The sequence below is a fragment of the Babylonia areolata genome, chromosome 23, assembly GCF_041734735.1.
Source record: "Babylonia areolata isolate BAREFJ2019XMU chromosome 23, ASM4173473v1, whole genome shotgun sequence".
Taxonomy (NCBI): Eukaryota; Metazoa; Mollusca; class Gastropoda; order Neogastropoda; family Buccinidae; genus Babylonia; species Babylonia areolata.
Window position 1 is genome coordinate 38,765,845 of NC_134898.1, and position 16,268 is coordinate 38,782,112.

Here is a 16,268-nt window from a genome sequence, read left to right on the forward strand (position 1 = left end):
GGAAATAAAGTTAAGTTACATTTTGTAACTTGTATAAATGTATCAGATGTCAGTGAACTTTTTTTTTTCATATATACTATTAAGTAATGCAGTTTCAGTTTCAGTAGCTCAAGGAGGCGTCACTGCGTTTGGACAAATCCATATACGCTACACCACATCTGCCAAGCAGACGCCTGACCAGCAGCGTAACCCAACGCGCTTAGTCAGGCCTTGAGGAAAAAAAAAAAAGGTGAATAAATAATATTTTATATTATATACTATTGTATATTAAGTAATGCATTATAAGCTTAATTATAGAGAACACAATTAATACAATGTGAAAAACTCAATATGGGTATTAACAATGTGCCTGTCTGCTTTATGATTGCAATTTGTATTAGAAAAAATGACATTCACAATACATTTTCATCATATTACAGATTTTTGTGATAACCCTGATTCAGTAAGACCCAACACACACACACACACACACACACACATATATATATATATATATATATATATATATATATATATATATATATATATATATAAAATATTACTTCATAATCTAGACCATTTTTTTTAAAACAGTCACGCTTTTTCTGGTGTATATATCTATTTAAGAAGTCAGCCAATACTCAGTTTCATACCTAACCTGAGTAGGTTTATCTGATAAAATTGCCTGAAAGTGAATCTACCATGATAATGATTGTTAACTATACACTTCCTTCTTATGTGAAAAAAAAGTAATCAAGAAGCAGGCACACTAATTCATCTGTGATGGTCTAGTCCGGTGTCGTTGTCGTTGTGCAGCGTGTAGTCTGCCACTGTTGCAGAAGCTGAGCCAGTGGGGAGTTGTCAGACTGGTCAGTTTTGAGGGTGGATGGCTGACTGACTTCATCAGTGGTTGCTGTCTCTGTCTCTGTTGCTAACACCATGTGTGTAACAAGCATCGTCTGCAAGTCACATGACTGACCACCCTTTGGTGGTGTCAGTCTCAGGGTAAATGACCATCTAGTTTTATAGTTGTTTTTTTTAAGTTGATATGAAAATTGAGTATTTTGTTAAGTAATAACATGTAGAGACAGATACAAGTACTTCTAAACGTCGTATGAAGTGAAAAGGACTTAATTCTGAGAAAAGTCAAAACTTGAAACTTCCACGTTTCATCAAGGGGTATTAACTCTCATGGTTTATCATTTTTAACTGAAAAAGAATTGGCGATTCCAACTGATTTTGTTGATATTTTTATGGCAGTTTGGGGCATAATCCAGTAAGTGATGAGGCATTCACAAATCTTTCTCTGAATAAATATTTAATGATCTCCTTCGCCAACTATCCATCACACGTTATCGTGTATTGTCGATTGAATATTGGATTGAACAGGCAGGTCAACTACTTGAAACAAAATGTCGTCCTTCATGGTCGTGAGGAATATGAGCACACGCTTTGAATATGTATAAATATGTGTACGCAATTGATTTTTGCCCTTGACCTTCAGGACTCAGCCAATAGGTCATTAAAGTCCACTCAAGATAGTGATTTTAGTATTTTCCGAAAAAGACCACTTGAGTGAATGAACATAGTGGAAACCCTGTACACTGAGAGTAAAACACAAAAGCTTTTCTATGTATTAAGTATAATTTCAAAATGTAATGTTTAAGATGAGAAAGATCATTTTAAAACAAATTAAACCCCCAAGCATTAATTACAGATTCATTTCCCATTTTGCTAGCTGCACCAAATCTAAGTGCACCATAAATATAACTTCCATGCTTAGCAAAAGAAGTTCCTAACTGAACAAAAAATGATAAAAAATTACTGCTATTTATGGTTTGTCAGAATATCAAAATCAAAGTGCCAAGTTTTGTGAATAAAAAATATAAATGTAACAGTAAATTGATTGTGCAAATATTTTGGCTTCTTTTTTGACTCACTTGTGTAAACAAAGTGAGTCCATGTTTAACCTAGTGTTCGGCTGTCTCTGTGTGTGTGTGGTAAACTTTAACATTGTCATTTTCTCTGCAAGTACTTTGTCAGTTGACACCAAATTTGGCATAAAAATAGGAAAAATTCAGTTCTTTCCAGTCATCTTGTTTAAAACAATATTGCACCTCTGGGATGGGCACAAAGAAAAAAGGAAACAAGAACATACCCCGCATGCACACCCCCGAAAACGAAGTATGGCTGCCTACATGGCAGGGTAAACAGACAAAACAGTCAAACGCATACACATAAAATGTTACATGTCTGTCTTAGCGTGTATGTGTGCATGCCTGAAATCTGATTGAATGACAAAGGAAATGAATGATTGAATGACACAGGAAATGAATGATGAGTACGCAGTGGCAGCCATCAGTGGGCTCTACCCAGACAGTCAGCCTGTTGTGCAAATGACCCCGTGTTTGTAAAGCGCTTAGAGCCTGGTCTCTGACGGAGGATAGGTCATTAGGTGCTATATAAATATCCATATCAAGCAAGCTAGCTTCAACAGTAATTCCAGCTGTGTCCTGCTGAGGCTGTAAACTCCCTGGGGTTGAATGAGTCCAGCACAATAACAAAACTTATTCAACCTAAAACTCACTGTTTCAGCAGTGATTATCATTACCCAGGTCGTGTTCACCTGATAGATTTACGCGAAGTTACATGCACATATATACATGTAGTAATACATACCATTGGCTCTGAACATAAATACTTTGATAGCCTGGGATTCACACAAACACACACACACACACACAAACACCCAGAAAACAAACAAGAACCATGATAATAGCAACAAAAAACAACTAACTTAAAAGGCATAAAAATTGCACATCCCTCTTTTTGCTTGCACAACAGACATGTATGCCACATTTGATATAACACTAACAGAAGCAACTAAGACTGTAAGATGAACTGACAGATCACAAGCTGGCTGATCACCAGGGGAAAGGGTGAACAATTTAACTGTCATGTCAGTGCTGAATCTGAACATTTTATCCTAGATCTGCAAACTAGCAAAGACTGTGTAGACAACCATCTCCGGAATGCCAACCAACATATGGTCTCTTGCTGTGAAGAAATGCAATCATTAACTGATTAAGCAGCAATTATGATTCATTGATTGAGAACCATTTAGAAGATCTACTTCTCAGACAGCCCTGGAAACCAACCACTATGATTCATCAACAACACTGATTTATAATGTAAGATTACAAAGTTCTCATGTGCACTGTCACAACATCTTTAGGATTCCAGACAGCTTGTCAAAGGACCAAGACTGCTTTACATTACCAGAATCAATCAGTGGGCCAAGTGTGTGTGTGTGTGTGTGTGTGTGTGTGTGTGTGTGTGTGTGTGTGTGTGTGTGTGTGTGTGTGTGTACTATGCGAGAGAGAGACTCAGAGAGAGCGAGTGAGAGAGGGAGGAAACTTATGGGTGAATGTGAATATAACTTACCTCCCCATGCCTCCTAATTTTGTGTTAAAATGAATGATTAACTGAATGTGCATGACTTGATCAGTGCATCATACAAATCCTATTTGACTGCCATGATTCAATCAATCAGTTTATCTACACACTTTCATGTGGTTTAACTACCAAGGATAAAAAAAAAGAAGGAAAAAGGCACATGTTTCTAATGACAAAAAATAAAGGTGTCAACAACAAAAAAATGTTATGAAATAATGAATATGATTTAATGAATGATGCACATACTGTGACAAGGGTAATGTAATATTTAACAATGTTTGGGGCAGTTGTCAGATTATGTATTTTTGTGATTTTGATAACTTTATAGTTTATGTGAAATCTGATTACATGTGTCTTCTTGACAAGTACAACTTCACTGCATCAGTGCATGGGTAAAAAAATGTTTGGAGATGTTGGAAAGGCTGAGGCTTTGCTGCTCTCATTCAGATATAAAATCTCTTACAATGAGAATGTTAATTGCAAGTCTGCCTTGAGCATTATATCTACTAATGCAATTATCATGGCAACACAATACCGACTTATCTCCCAGTTCCTTCTCTGATAGAGTTACAGTGACACAGCCTGTGGTGATGTCAAACCATCCTTATGATCACTGCATCTCACATTTTGCCACGTCAAAGAAAGCCCGTTCAAAAAAGACATATGCCCATAAAACTGAGGTCAAAAGTGGATGCGGATTAATTCTTTTCATGCAGAAAGCGTATATGTGCGCAGTCAGTAACAGAAAAATGATGAACATCATAGACATATATATATATCAAGAATCTTACCTCAAGCTTCGCGTTACACTGGAAAACTGTCTGCGCTTTATGGCTCAGTTGCGCGAACGCTGCACTCAAAGCCGTCATTTTTTGACGACCTTCATAGGTCAGTTCACATTGGTCAGGATCCACTTCTCCTAACAAGAGATCTAAGTCGACAAATGCTTTGTCGAATTCTTTTTCTAACAGCTCAAGCCACCGAAAAGACAGCGTGGCAGCCATGTTTGCAAACGTCTGCTACACTTACGAAGCTGTCAGTGTTTTGTTTCGCACTCAATGGCAAATATACAAAAATACTCTTAATTTGTTATATGTTTACTGATCTTTACGAAACACAAATAAAAGTATAGAATGATAGTCACCAAAAAAAATTAAAGCCGAAAATTCAGCTTAAAATTTCGGCATAGCCATAACACTTTTCGCCACGTGCACAGTTCATTTTGGAAATTCAGTGCTCTTTTAAAGTTATCACACTGATGCTCAGTCAAAGCAAATCGATATAATTTTCTTACACACCACAGCAGTCATGTATTCGGCTAAATGTCAGGTATTTTTGCTCTGTCATTACAATTTGAACTGAGCCAAATAGCCTTGGCTTGTTTTTAGCAGCAGACGACAAAGATTAGCGTTCTGGCCAATCAGAGAGAGGGAGCGTTTGGACAGACGGCAGCCTGCGACTCCTCTCACAGTCTCATCATGGCGAGCTAACGAAAAGCACACACGATGAAGTTTACACGAGGATTAGTATTGTTTTTGCTTCAAATTTCCATTGGAAGTGCTTTTCCAGATGTGAAACTAATTCGCAGTTCATGCCAGAGAAGATGTGAATCAAGTTTGGTAAGTCTTCTTGCTTTTTTTCAATTGTTTTTTACGATTTGTTTTTTTTCTTTTACTACTAAGAATTGCGCGAGCGCCTAAAGCTTGATGCGACTTTTTTCCTCCTGCAGCGTGATCCAGACTTTTTGTTCTGATGCTCTCTCTCTCTCTCTCTCTCTCTCTCTTGTTTCGCTTATAAAAAACAACAACATATTTTTCTCCATTTCCTTCTTTAATTCTGCTTTGTGTTTTTGTAGCCTACTATTTTTTTTCATTTCAGCTTTCCACAGTTGTGCTTGCTTGTTCATTTTTAAGTCGTCCCCCCCCCCCTCTCTCTCTCTTAAATAAAATGCTATTTAAACCAGTGATAATGGATGATTGATTCTTTCAATTTTAAGTGATGTTCTGGGAATTTAGATGCCTTATTTGTCTTATTCTCTTTCGCCTCCTCCGCCTTCTCTTCTCTCACGGGTTTATGTGTGCGCGTGTGCGTGTGAGTCTGTATTCGTGTGTGTGTGTGTGTGTGTGTGTGTGTGTGTGTGTGTGTGTGTTCTTTCATCGGTTAATATCACACCTCAAATGATTACGCTTATCCTCACTCTTGGTGTTACAGCTGTTATGTACATGATTTATTTTTGAGGCAGCAGGCTTAAAATTATTTATAAAATCTGCATCTATCACCGACCAAAGATTATTACGCTATCCCTCTCTGTCTGTTTGTCTCACCGGCTCTCTCTCCCCACTTCTCACAGAGAGAGAGAGAGAGAGAGAGTGTGTGTGTGTGTGTTTGAAAGGAAAAGCAGCTGGAATATTTACCCGCTACATATGTTGAAGTCTACTGTGTTTTGTTAAAAAGAAGGGCGCTCTTATTCGAGACGTTTTTGCGCCGCCGGTCGGGATGACGTAAACTGAGGCCTGTCTCTCTGAAGACTTTGGCGCCGCATGTCGTCTGTCTGTCTGTCCGAGTCTCTATCCCGCTCTGAAGACTGACCCAGTCATATGCACTGATACTGTATCAACATATAGCTTCGTTTTGCCACTTTTCTTTTTCTTCGTTCTATAGTTTTAAGCACGTATAGTTATAAGAAGAAAGTCATCCCTGCCCTTCCCTGTCCCACACTGCCTGTATCTGTCTGTATCTCTTTGTGTCTCTGCCTGTCTGTCTGTCTCTTTCTTTCTCTGTCTCTCTCTGAATTTGTGCGTGATTACATGCGTAACTGTACTGTGTATTCACCCCGCTATATTTTTTAAAGGTAAAAAAGCAACAACAAATAGAAATCATCGCTGCATTATTTTTGTGTTGTTAGCCCGAATGTTGCTCTGCTCTCCACTGATACTTTGCTCAGTTGTATTTGGTCATACGTTTGTGGGAGGGATGGGAGTGCATCATTACTGATCGAAGTTATTATATCATATATATGCTTCCCAGCGCTTGCATGCCTAACTTGATAATGCTTGCTTGACCTCTCTTGTTTTAAGTATTTCAATCCCCATATATATCTTTAGCAGTTTTCATGCATTTGGTGTAACATATTTATTTTAGTTATACTTATTATTTTCTGTTATTTATCATTAAAATGCCATATGATTTTTTTCCCGCGTCAGTCTCGGATAGGAAACCGTGTAACCGACATTCTCCTCCAAACTGACGGTGTGTGTGTGTGTGTGTGTGTGTGTGTGTGTGTGTGTGTGTGTGTGAAATAATATGCGCATCTATTATATTTATAATATATTTATCTTGTTTGTTTTGTTTTTTCAAGAAGTAAAAAAGAAGTTTCAAGAACCCATAGGATATGGACACCATATTCTTTTTACGCAAAGTTGTGACTTCAACTCTCCAGCGCATCTCTCCATTGAGTTCAAGGCTGTCATCTGCTGAGCGCGAAAAAATAAAAGGCAACCTTGCGGCTGTCGACCCGGAGAGAGAGAGAGAGAGAAGGGGGGGGGGGGGGGGGGGCGTTAAAGAGAAACAGAAAGAGAGAGAGAGGGGGGCGGGGAAATATTTGTAAGATTTCCCTCGCCTCTATTCACGCTTAGTTGACGCAAAGCAGCACCTCACGGTTGACTAGGGGGAGCCGCTGCGGTTTGGAAAGGCCTGGCCTTCCACCATTACTTGTTGCTGCTCTGTGACTATTAGGCTTACTAGCTGACGGCGGAGGGGGCAGTACAGTTGCTGTCAGCTTGACAAAAAAGAAAAAAAAAAAGAAAAAAAAAAAGAAAAAAAAAAGAGGTCTGACCCTGGCTTTCACAAGGGAGCTACAAAGCACAACTGCAGGCGGACTAGGGAGGCTAGTTGTTCAACGTATTGGATGGCTTCTTGAAAGACCTCCCCTGCAGGTCGTTTTTCATGCTGGTCTTTTGTGTGGCTACCGTTTGACAGAACTTCGAGCTGTGACTACTCCCTTGTCAGCAGCAGCAATAGTTTTCGTATTTGTCACTCCGTTGTTGTTCACATCAATTATTCTCGGATCCGAGGAACCAGCCATCATTAGGAAAAAAGGGGGGGGAAAAAAAGAAGAAGAAAAAAGAAAGAGGAAAATAGTGTGTGTGTTTGTGTGTGTTTGTGTGCGTGTGTGTGTGTGAAAGGAACACGCTGCACGCTTAGACAGCATACGAAAGCCGAGTTTCAAACACATGCGCGCGCGCGCGCACACACACACACACACACACACACACACACACACACACACACACACACACACACACGCACACACACAGAATGACAGACATTCACAGACACACACACTCGCACATAGACACAGACACACACACACCGAGAGAGAGAGAGAGAGAGAGAGAGAGAGAATCGCGCCAATGACAAACACACAGAACTAATTATACAAAGACTTCAAGAGCCTCAATTGTCCTCAAGCACGAACGTGTCCCACTATGAGCAACCATCGGCCAGACGTGACACTGATCAATCGCAAGATCTGAACCCCGTTCGACAACCCAGTGCAGGCAGCAGATGGTGCTGTGCGCATTTGATTCAGCCGGGGCTGACGTCGTTTCGTCTGTTAGCCTGGTGTTGTGTGTATGTATGTGTGTGGGGGGGATATGTTTTTTAAGGACACGATGGGGTTAGGGTTTAGCTCTGTGTTCACACCGTGGGATCTGCACTGCTGTGGAAGACATTTGTTGGCTTCGTGATATTTGATCTCTCTCTCTCTCTCTCTTTCTACCTCGTTCTCTGTCTGTCTGTCTGTCTGTCTCTCAAAACAACCCCTCCTCTAAAATGCCTCTGTTTTTCAGTTTCTCTTGGTCTCTCTGTCTCTGTCTGTCTGTCTGCCTGTCTGTCTGTCTCTGTCTCTCTCTTGCTGCCCCTTCCCGTCCTTTTCCGATTTCTTTCCATTTGGCCAACACGACCAACCAAAGTCATCTTGCTGATCTTGCACTTGATTCATGCTGGGGACTTTGTGTTTCTGTAACTTATCGAGCTCTGATGTGTGGATCACAGGATCTTTAACGTGCATACCTTATCTTTTGCTTAGATTAAAACATACGCGCGCGCGCGCGCACACACACACACACACACACACACACACACACACACACACACACACACACACACACACTACGTAGAATATTATGTTCCCCTTTATATCCACACTCTTTTCTCACTGCCATTGGCTGACAAGGCCCATGTTAGTTCTTGCAGGACACAGTAATGACGGAAAGGAATGGCGACGTCGAGAAACCGGAATTTGAAAAGCTGGGAATTCAGTTCACCATGTGATTCATAGTTGTTAATTTACCAGCTGAAGAAAACCTGAAGTCACCAGAGGGACGATTATGAACAAGCGCGCTAACACGTGTTTTTCATTTTTCAGTTCTGTTCAAGAATCTGAAGTCATTTTCTTGTCTCATGTCTCTTTTTATTTTCTTCTCTTTTTTTTTTCACGAAACGGATTTGTCCTCTCCTTCAACACCCCCCCCCCCCCCCCCAGCCTCCCTTCCATCCCCCTCCCCCCCATCCCCCCACACCCATTTCCTTATCTCACTGGTTATTCCCCCTCCCCCGCCCCCCTCCTGTTTGTTTTATCAAAGCGTGTTTTGTTTGTTACGGAGTTTATTTGACATGAGGGATCCCCACCCTCTCTCTCTCTCTCTCTCTCTCTCTCTCTCTCTCTTCCCCTCATCTTTGCTAACTGTGAAGGGCTTCGACTGAAGTCTCACGCTTTTGAAGGGCATCTCACGAATTTCAGTCAGCGTCATGACTGCATGAGAGGAGTGCATGTGTCTTCTCTTCTTGGCCACCACGCCCTTTCGTGATTTGATCTTTGATGCGGTGGCTTTGGACGCCTCCCTTGTTCCCTTCTCTGCCATGCCTTCTCTTGCTGCCACTGCGTCCCGTGTACTTTTCATCCCTTCGTTGACTTTTTTTTTTTTTTTTTACATGGGAGCCTGTTGAGAAATGGTTATTCTTAACACCTTCGTCTGATTTGGGCACACCAGCGCGTGCACACACACACACACACACACACACACACACACACACACATGGGGGGAAGAGGAGGGATAGAACAGCGGTGGAGGGGGTGGGGAAAGAGGTCAACGAAATAATTTTATTCAAAATTTTTCACGCTTTCGCAAAAAAATCTTTGATCTCCCAACAAAGGTTCCACGCTTTAACACTATTTCTTTGATCTCTCTAACACGCCAGACCCATTTCTATTGTACACCTATATATGGCATTTCTGGGGCGACAGCTGTTTTTAAACACTGTATGTTGAAAAGTAATGGCCAACACTCAGCATAATGGGTTCGACAGGATGTCGTTTGTCGATAATGAAAGGTCTGTAGGTAAAGAAAAAATAGCGGTTTTGGTTTGAAAGTAAAAAAAAAAAAAAGAATATATATATATATATGGCAGTTATCTAACAAGCTGGAAGAAATTAATGCCACACTAACGCCGCATAGAATTATGTACCACTGGTCAACTGTACGACGTAATATGTATATGTATTTCTTTTTATCACAACAGATTTCTCTGTGTGAAATTCGGGCTGCTCTTCCCAGTGAGAGCGCGTCGCTACACTACAGCGCCACCCCTTTTTTTTTTCTTTTCTTCTTTTTTTTTTTAAATAGTATTTTTTTCATGCGTGCATGACAGTCTGACAGCAAGAATTACCAAACAGCTGACTGTTGTCCGACAGTCCCAACAGAAAGAATATGTACCAGTTTACAATGGTAATAGAGTCCAACAGTAAGAATCATATACCTGTTGACAATGGTCGACTTAATTACAGTTAAACAGGTATTGTAAAGACTGCCTTCAGGAAAAAGTAGGGATTTATTTTCCTGTTCGGTCTTGCAAGATCTTTCGCTAAAGTTTTGGATGGGTTGATTAACATAACAGCATCTTCTCGGTTATCGAATTGTTGGAATAAGAAGGGGTATGAAATTGCAGATAAGCTCGTAAGTTATACATTGACAGTATCTTGATCGTTTATTTATTTATCTTTTTTATATATTTATTTATTTATTTATTTATTCATGTCCTTCTTTCTTCATTTATTTAATGGCCTATTACGTACCACATACGCTGAGAGACAAGTCAAAATCAGACAACACATGATGTGTTTGTTGACCTGGAAAAAGTGCGGGCTAAGATTGCCTCGTTTCTTCTTTTTGTGTGCCTTGTTTGTAATGGCAATGATAGGATCAGTGCAAGGTAAACGTGGCCTCAGAGGACAAGTGAATCCATTCTCATTAGTTCTGCAGGTGCATATTACCGACGATTTTCAGGGGCAAATGTATTACGGTCCATTACTTCATTTGATATCTTTTTCTTTGTGTTGGCGCGCCGTTTGGTGTCATGTTTTGTGGGCGTATTCTTTATGTCTTTCTTTTCTTTCTCCCTGAACACCCGCCCCTCTCTCCTTTCTCTAAAATGTTTTGATTGATATGGATCATTGAGTTTTTATGTCAGCTGTTGCACTTGGTACTCATACAGCTTTGAGTTCTCAATTTCGGGTCGTGTCGTGTTGAGGTTTTAGTGGAATCCTTCCATCGTTTGGGGGCATTGCTATTAAAGGGAAAAAAAAAAAAAATTCACGTGGTAACAGCCATGTTTCTCCATGACTATCCTTCTGTCTCCGAGTTGTCTCCCCGGGAAGAGAGAAATGGAGGGGGTGGGGTGCACGAACTTATAACTTAAGTCCGTGGGTTGGGTATGGCACCTGTAGATGTTTTATAGGTTAAAAACCATTTAGATCTGTATACCCTTCCTTGGTAGTTTCAGATAATTATCAGTCAACTGAGATTCTATGGGATGGTGAAGGCATTTATCATTTCTGGGACATGACCAAGAGAGACATACAGACAAAGAGAGAGAGAGAAAGAGAGGGAGAGAGAGAACCGCTTGTTTTGCTCTTTTTATTTCCTAACTTATGTGTTAAGATCAACGATGCCAACAGGAGAGCAGCCAACTAGTTACATATCACAATACATAACTTATTGTATCTGCATGAGACTCTGCATTTGATGTGATGTTTGTTTGTTTTTTAGCAGTTTGAATGGTTACGATAGCTGGGACAAGCGGGGGTACTCTTAGTTGATTCCATTATAATGATTATTCAACGAAATAAATGCAAAACTCCCAAAAGACAGCCATGTGTCTCTCATCATCACATTAGTACATTATGAATACACAGTAGGTGTACTATGCATTTTTTATGATTTCATTTGTTATTATTGCAATTCCATTAGTTATTACCTTTTTACTTTTATTACCTTTTTACATGAAATCTTGACGTGACAGTCGCTGACGTGACTGGCGGTCGTTATGAGCAGCAGTGTTATCTCCCGTCTTCATCGGCGAACTTCGTCGTACTCTTTTCTTTCTTTTTTTCTTTTAAAAGCAGTTGGTTTCGTATCGCCTCTGTCTGTCTGTCTCTGTCTCGCTAGCTGTCTACCACTCTTTCTGTCGGTCTTGACTCTTGATTCTCGTGATCTTTTCCCGTGTCTCTTTCATGTTTTTTTTTCTTTCTCCCTCTCCGCTGCTGTTCGTGTATTTAAACGTAGGAATAAATAGAGATGGAATGTAGAACGTCGAACACGAAAGCCGTGAAAAATATTAATGGTAGAAGATCTGACGACTGCGTTACGAGAGGCGGCAGACCGAAAAGGTAACGCGTGTGTGTTACGTCTTGAGGATTTTGACGTTGATGATCGAGATATCATTAAAGAGTGTACGAGACTGGAGCTGAATGGAGAGCTGAAGAGAGAGAGAGAGAGAGAGAGAGAGAATTCGTTAACAATGAGGGTTGAACATGAGCCTTCGTGGCTTCCTCGCCCACGAGGGGGCGAAGTAGAAAGAAAAGAAAGAAAAACGAAAGGAGTATTGATTTTAATGAAAGAAAAGTAAATAAAGATTAGACAAATAAGGAAACGTCGAAATGAAGATCTGAATGTTAAGGAATGCTGTCCTTTCTGAAGATTGTATGTTTTCCTACTTGTTTCAGAGACTCGGGTAAAGAGTTTCATAATGACCCTCCAGAATAGTGAAGATTTGCTTTCAAAAAGATCTGCTTGTGGTTTTGCCATTTCAGTTTCATGAACAAATCATCTGCTGTAAGAAGAACTTCTTTGTTAAATGAGCACGTACGTTCCATTCCTGCCATTTTGCATCTCATATCTTCATTGTGTTTTAGTTTATGTTAATGAGAGAGAGAGAGAGAGAGAGAGAGTATGTGCGTGTGTTGTGTGTCGAATCTTTATTTCTCTAGGCATGACTTGTTCTTCTCATCTGAATTTGGTAATCTACATTCACTACTGAGACAAAACACAAAGAAACAAAGAACGAGAAAAAAAAGGAGATGGAGAGACAATCAGATTATCTTTGAAATAAAGATGAAAAAAAAAATTGCTGAAACACGCAAGTAGTGTGCCTCTAGTCTATCGATCTTTATTTTTATCTTAGTTTCTGCCTGTCATGATAATCCGTTTCAGTTTCATCTTTAACCCCCTTCACCCCCAACCCCATCACACACACACACACACACACACACACACACACACACACACACACACACACACACAGTCTCCCTCGCTCGCTCTCTGTCTCTCTTTCCTAACCCCCACCTCTCTCTCTGTCTCCCTTTCTATCTAGTTTTCCCGCCCTCACCCTTTCTCCACAGTAAACGGCGTAATCGTCTTAGAGTGAGACAGAACAAGAGCGAGTAATCTTTTCATGGCGTGTCTTCGACACTGACGAAAACCAAAGAATTTATGTCTTGTGAAACACAGTAGTAGGTCGTCTAGTCATCGTCGTTCGCTGGTCGGAATTCGATTGTTGATGAACGCGATAACACAATGTGTGAAGACAGGGGACCTGGTGACAGTGAACTGACTGGAGAGAGAGAGACAGACAGACAGACAGACAGAGAAACTGAATATCATTAAATCATTGCAATTGCCAGGTATAGTACACTGTTTTACTGGACTCTGCTGACGAATACAAAGTGTGCGTCACTGCGGAATTCCAGTACTTAACGGACAGAGTCTGTTTTAGTGTGTGTGCGTGCGTGCGTGTGTCGCGCGCGCTCGCTTGTGTGTGTGCGTGTGTGTGTGTGCCCCCGCGCGCGCGCATGTGTGGGAAAACATTTTTATTTAGGAATGAGTCACTGTGAATGGAATCAAAATCTTGGCAGCAAATGCAACAGGTCAGGTGACGTACTTTGCCGTTTGTGAGTTTAGGAGTGGAGGCTGACTCACAGGACAATAACATGGTCACAAAGAACCTCCCCACCCCGTACACACACACCCATCTATATATCTCCCTCTCTCTGTCACGCACGCACGCTCCTCACACCAAATTCGTGCTACCGTATTCAATCTATTGTATATGTATATGTTTTAAGCGTAATCAGATAACAGCTGTGAATATTTACATGCTTGACCCGTGTCTGCCTGCAGTTTATATGATGTCGTTTTTATGGTGTCTACCAAGTCAAAGACATGTGTATCTCGTCCAACCTCTCCCCCATTTCATTTACATTAATATGTATACAGTTGAACGTCCGCCAACAAAATAAGAAACTTGAGTCAAGTTTAAGAGTGGGCATACAGTCGTGTTTGTGACCTTTGTTTTCGGTCTGGCTTACTTGTGCATGGTTCCATTCCCCAGGGGTTGTGTAAGTCTGTTTGATTTGACCGTCATTAGTTGGCAGGATTGAAGATGGTCTGACAGAAAAAAAAGTTGAGAAGTTTCAATTCGAGTGGAAATAAATAATATAGTTAACCACCCGTCACATCGAAATTGATATGCAGTGTCGAGCAAAATATATGTTTTTGGTTTGTTGATGCTCTTTCGTTTTTGACTTGTATTTGCAATTCTTGCTAAGTGTTCAGCAATAAAAGAGTATTTAAACCAAATGAATACTCGCAGTATCAAATGATTATTAGTGGTGCAGATGGTCGTAAGCTGAAAATTAATGTCGGGTGTTAGTGTTCATAAGCTGAAAATATCAGTTAGTTGGGCGCAAATGCTCGAAGTATGCATTCATTAGAGCGCTAACACTGAGTTGAGAAGCATGCTTACGGGTGCAATGGCTCATGGGTTGGGAAGTATCCTTGGTGATGCGAATACGCATACATAGAGAAGTGTCCTTAGTGGTGCAAATGCTGATGCACTGAAACGAATTTTGAGGATTACAGGTTAGAGAAATATTGTTAATGTGCAAATGCTCTTCTTATGCTGAGAAGCGTACATTATGGATACAAAATCACATAAGTTGAGAAGTATCCAAGGGAGTCCAGTTGTTAATTAGAAAATTATCATTTGGGGTGCAAAATCTCTAAGGTAATAAGTATCTCTAAGAGTGGAGATGCTCATGACTTGAGAATTATCCTCTGGGGTGCAGGTTCTCGTAAGCTGATGAATATCTTTCGGGTTCCGAATATTCGAAAGTAAAGTATTCGAAGGGGTGAAAATGCGAAAAATGTTGAAAGAAATATTAAGGTGGAATTGTTGATGAGTTCATAAACTGTGTTTTGGGTGATCCATACATTGTAAAATGTTGCCTACATATGTTAGAATTGGCATTTATTTTGCTTCTTATTTTAGTGTCGTTCTTATGGTGTCAGTGAAGTCATAGACAAGTCCTTGCCATCCATATATATATATATATATATCAGTTCACACCACTACTGAGACATGTCAGCCATCTGAAGTGGAACATTGTGCGGTCCTTTTGTTTAACATTGTTCTATGAATATGTTCCACCATGGTGCTGTCCTCAAATTTTCGTTGAAAAAAAAAAAGAAAAAAAAAAGAAGAAAAGTTTTGAGTGATTCTGTATCCGTTGAGTTCACAACGATGTCATTTCAGAGCAATTCCGATGTAATGCCGCGTTGATGGCTATACTAGCCTACTGTCGAAGTGTTTAGATTTGTTTGGTTGTCTTAACTCTTCCACAATCTTTTCAAGATCCTCGTGGCTTATTGGGCTCTCAACAGTACGATTTATCTAACCAGTTATTGCTGTGGATCGATTTACAGGTCAGGCCAAAAGAACTTAACATACGTACATGTTACTGCTTAGAATCATATCCTGAATAGAATAGTTGGAAACAGGATTTCGCGTTTTGTACCCCCGCTTTGTATGACACATTTTCCCTTCTTAATTCAGGTTGCAAAGACAATGCATGATTACCCATAACGACATACGTGCATAGCATCGTCGCCGACGCAGCACATATTATGTACCCGTATTTCATTCCTCCACCATCTGTTTGGAGTCTGAGTGTATCTGCTAGTTTACCCATCCCCTCTCCTTCACTTGTCTTTAATTTAAATAAACAAGCAAAGAAAAACAAGGTACCAGAATCGCGTTTCAAAGGAACTGATGAAACGCAGTTTCCATATAAAGGTTAATTGTTTTGTTGTCAGATTTCCGTGCGCATTGTATTGTCTCTATGCCTTTTCTTTTTGAGGGGTTGGGTTTTGTTTTTCATGTGAAATGCATCTCTTCTTTATGAGGGCTATTGTCTCGAATCTGAGAGAGAGAGAGACAGAGACAGAGAGAGAGAGAGAGAGAGATGTCGGTGAGGGAGGGAGAGACTGTTGCACGGTTGCACATGGTTAATGTTACTGGCTGGCGGGAGCGTGAACCGTGTTTATGGATGGGTTCGTGATAGTTTCTAGCTTTCGTTGCCATTTTTTCCACACCATTTCCGTCCTCTTTCAGATGTTTCCCTATACCACCTTGCTCGTTCTCTCAGCGAATCTGCT

General features: G+C 40.4%; 2 protein-coding genes across 2 annotated transcripts in view; one reads left to right on the forward strand and one right to left on the reverse strand.

Moving 5' to 3' along the window:
* LOC143297974 (Golgi-associated PDZ and coiled-coil motif-containing protein-like) overlaps positions 1 to 4,439 on the reverse strand; it is a 44,464-nt gene extending 40,025 nt beyond the window's left edge. Inside the window, exon 1 of the mRNA XM_076610605.1 lies at positions 4,227 to 4,439. Coding sequence (XP_076466720.1) covers positions 4,227 to 4,439 — 213 coding nt within the window. The remainder of the gene's footprint in view (positions 1 to 4,226) is intronic.
* Positions 4,440 to 4,918: 479 nt separating this feature from the next.
* Positions 4,919 to 16,268, forward strand: part of LOC143297672 (protein sevenless-like) — a 142,116-nt gene continuing 130,766 nt past the window's right edge. Inside the window, exon 1 of the mRNA XM_076610092.1 lies at positions 4,919 to 5,054. Within this exon, the coding sequence (XP_076466207.1) occupies positions 4,941 to 5,054 (114 nt within the window). The 5' untranslated portion in view covers positions 4,919 to 4,940. The remainder of the gene's footprint in view (positions 5,055 to 16,268) is intronic.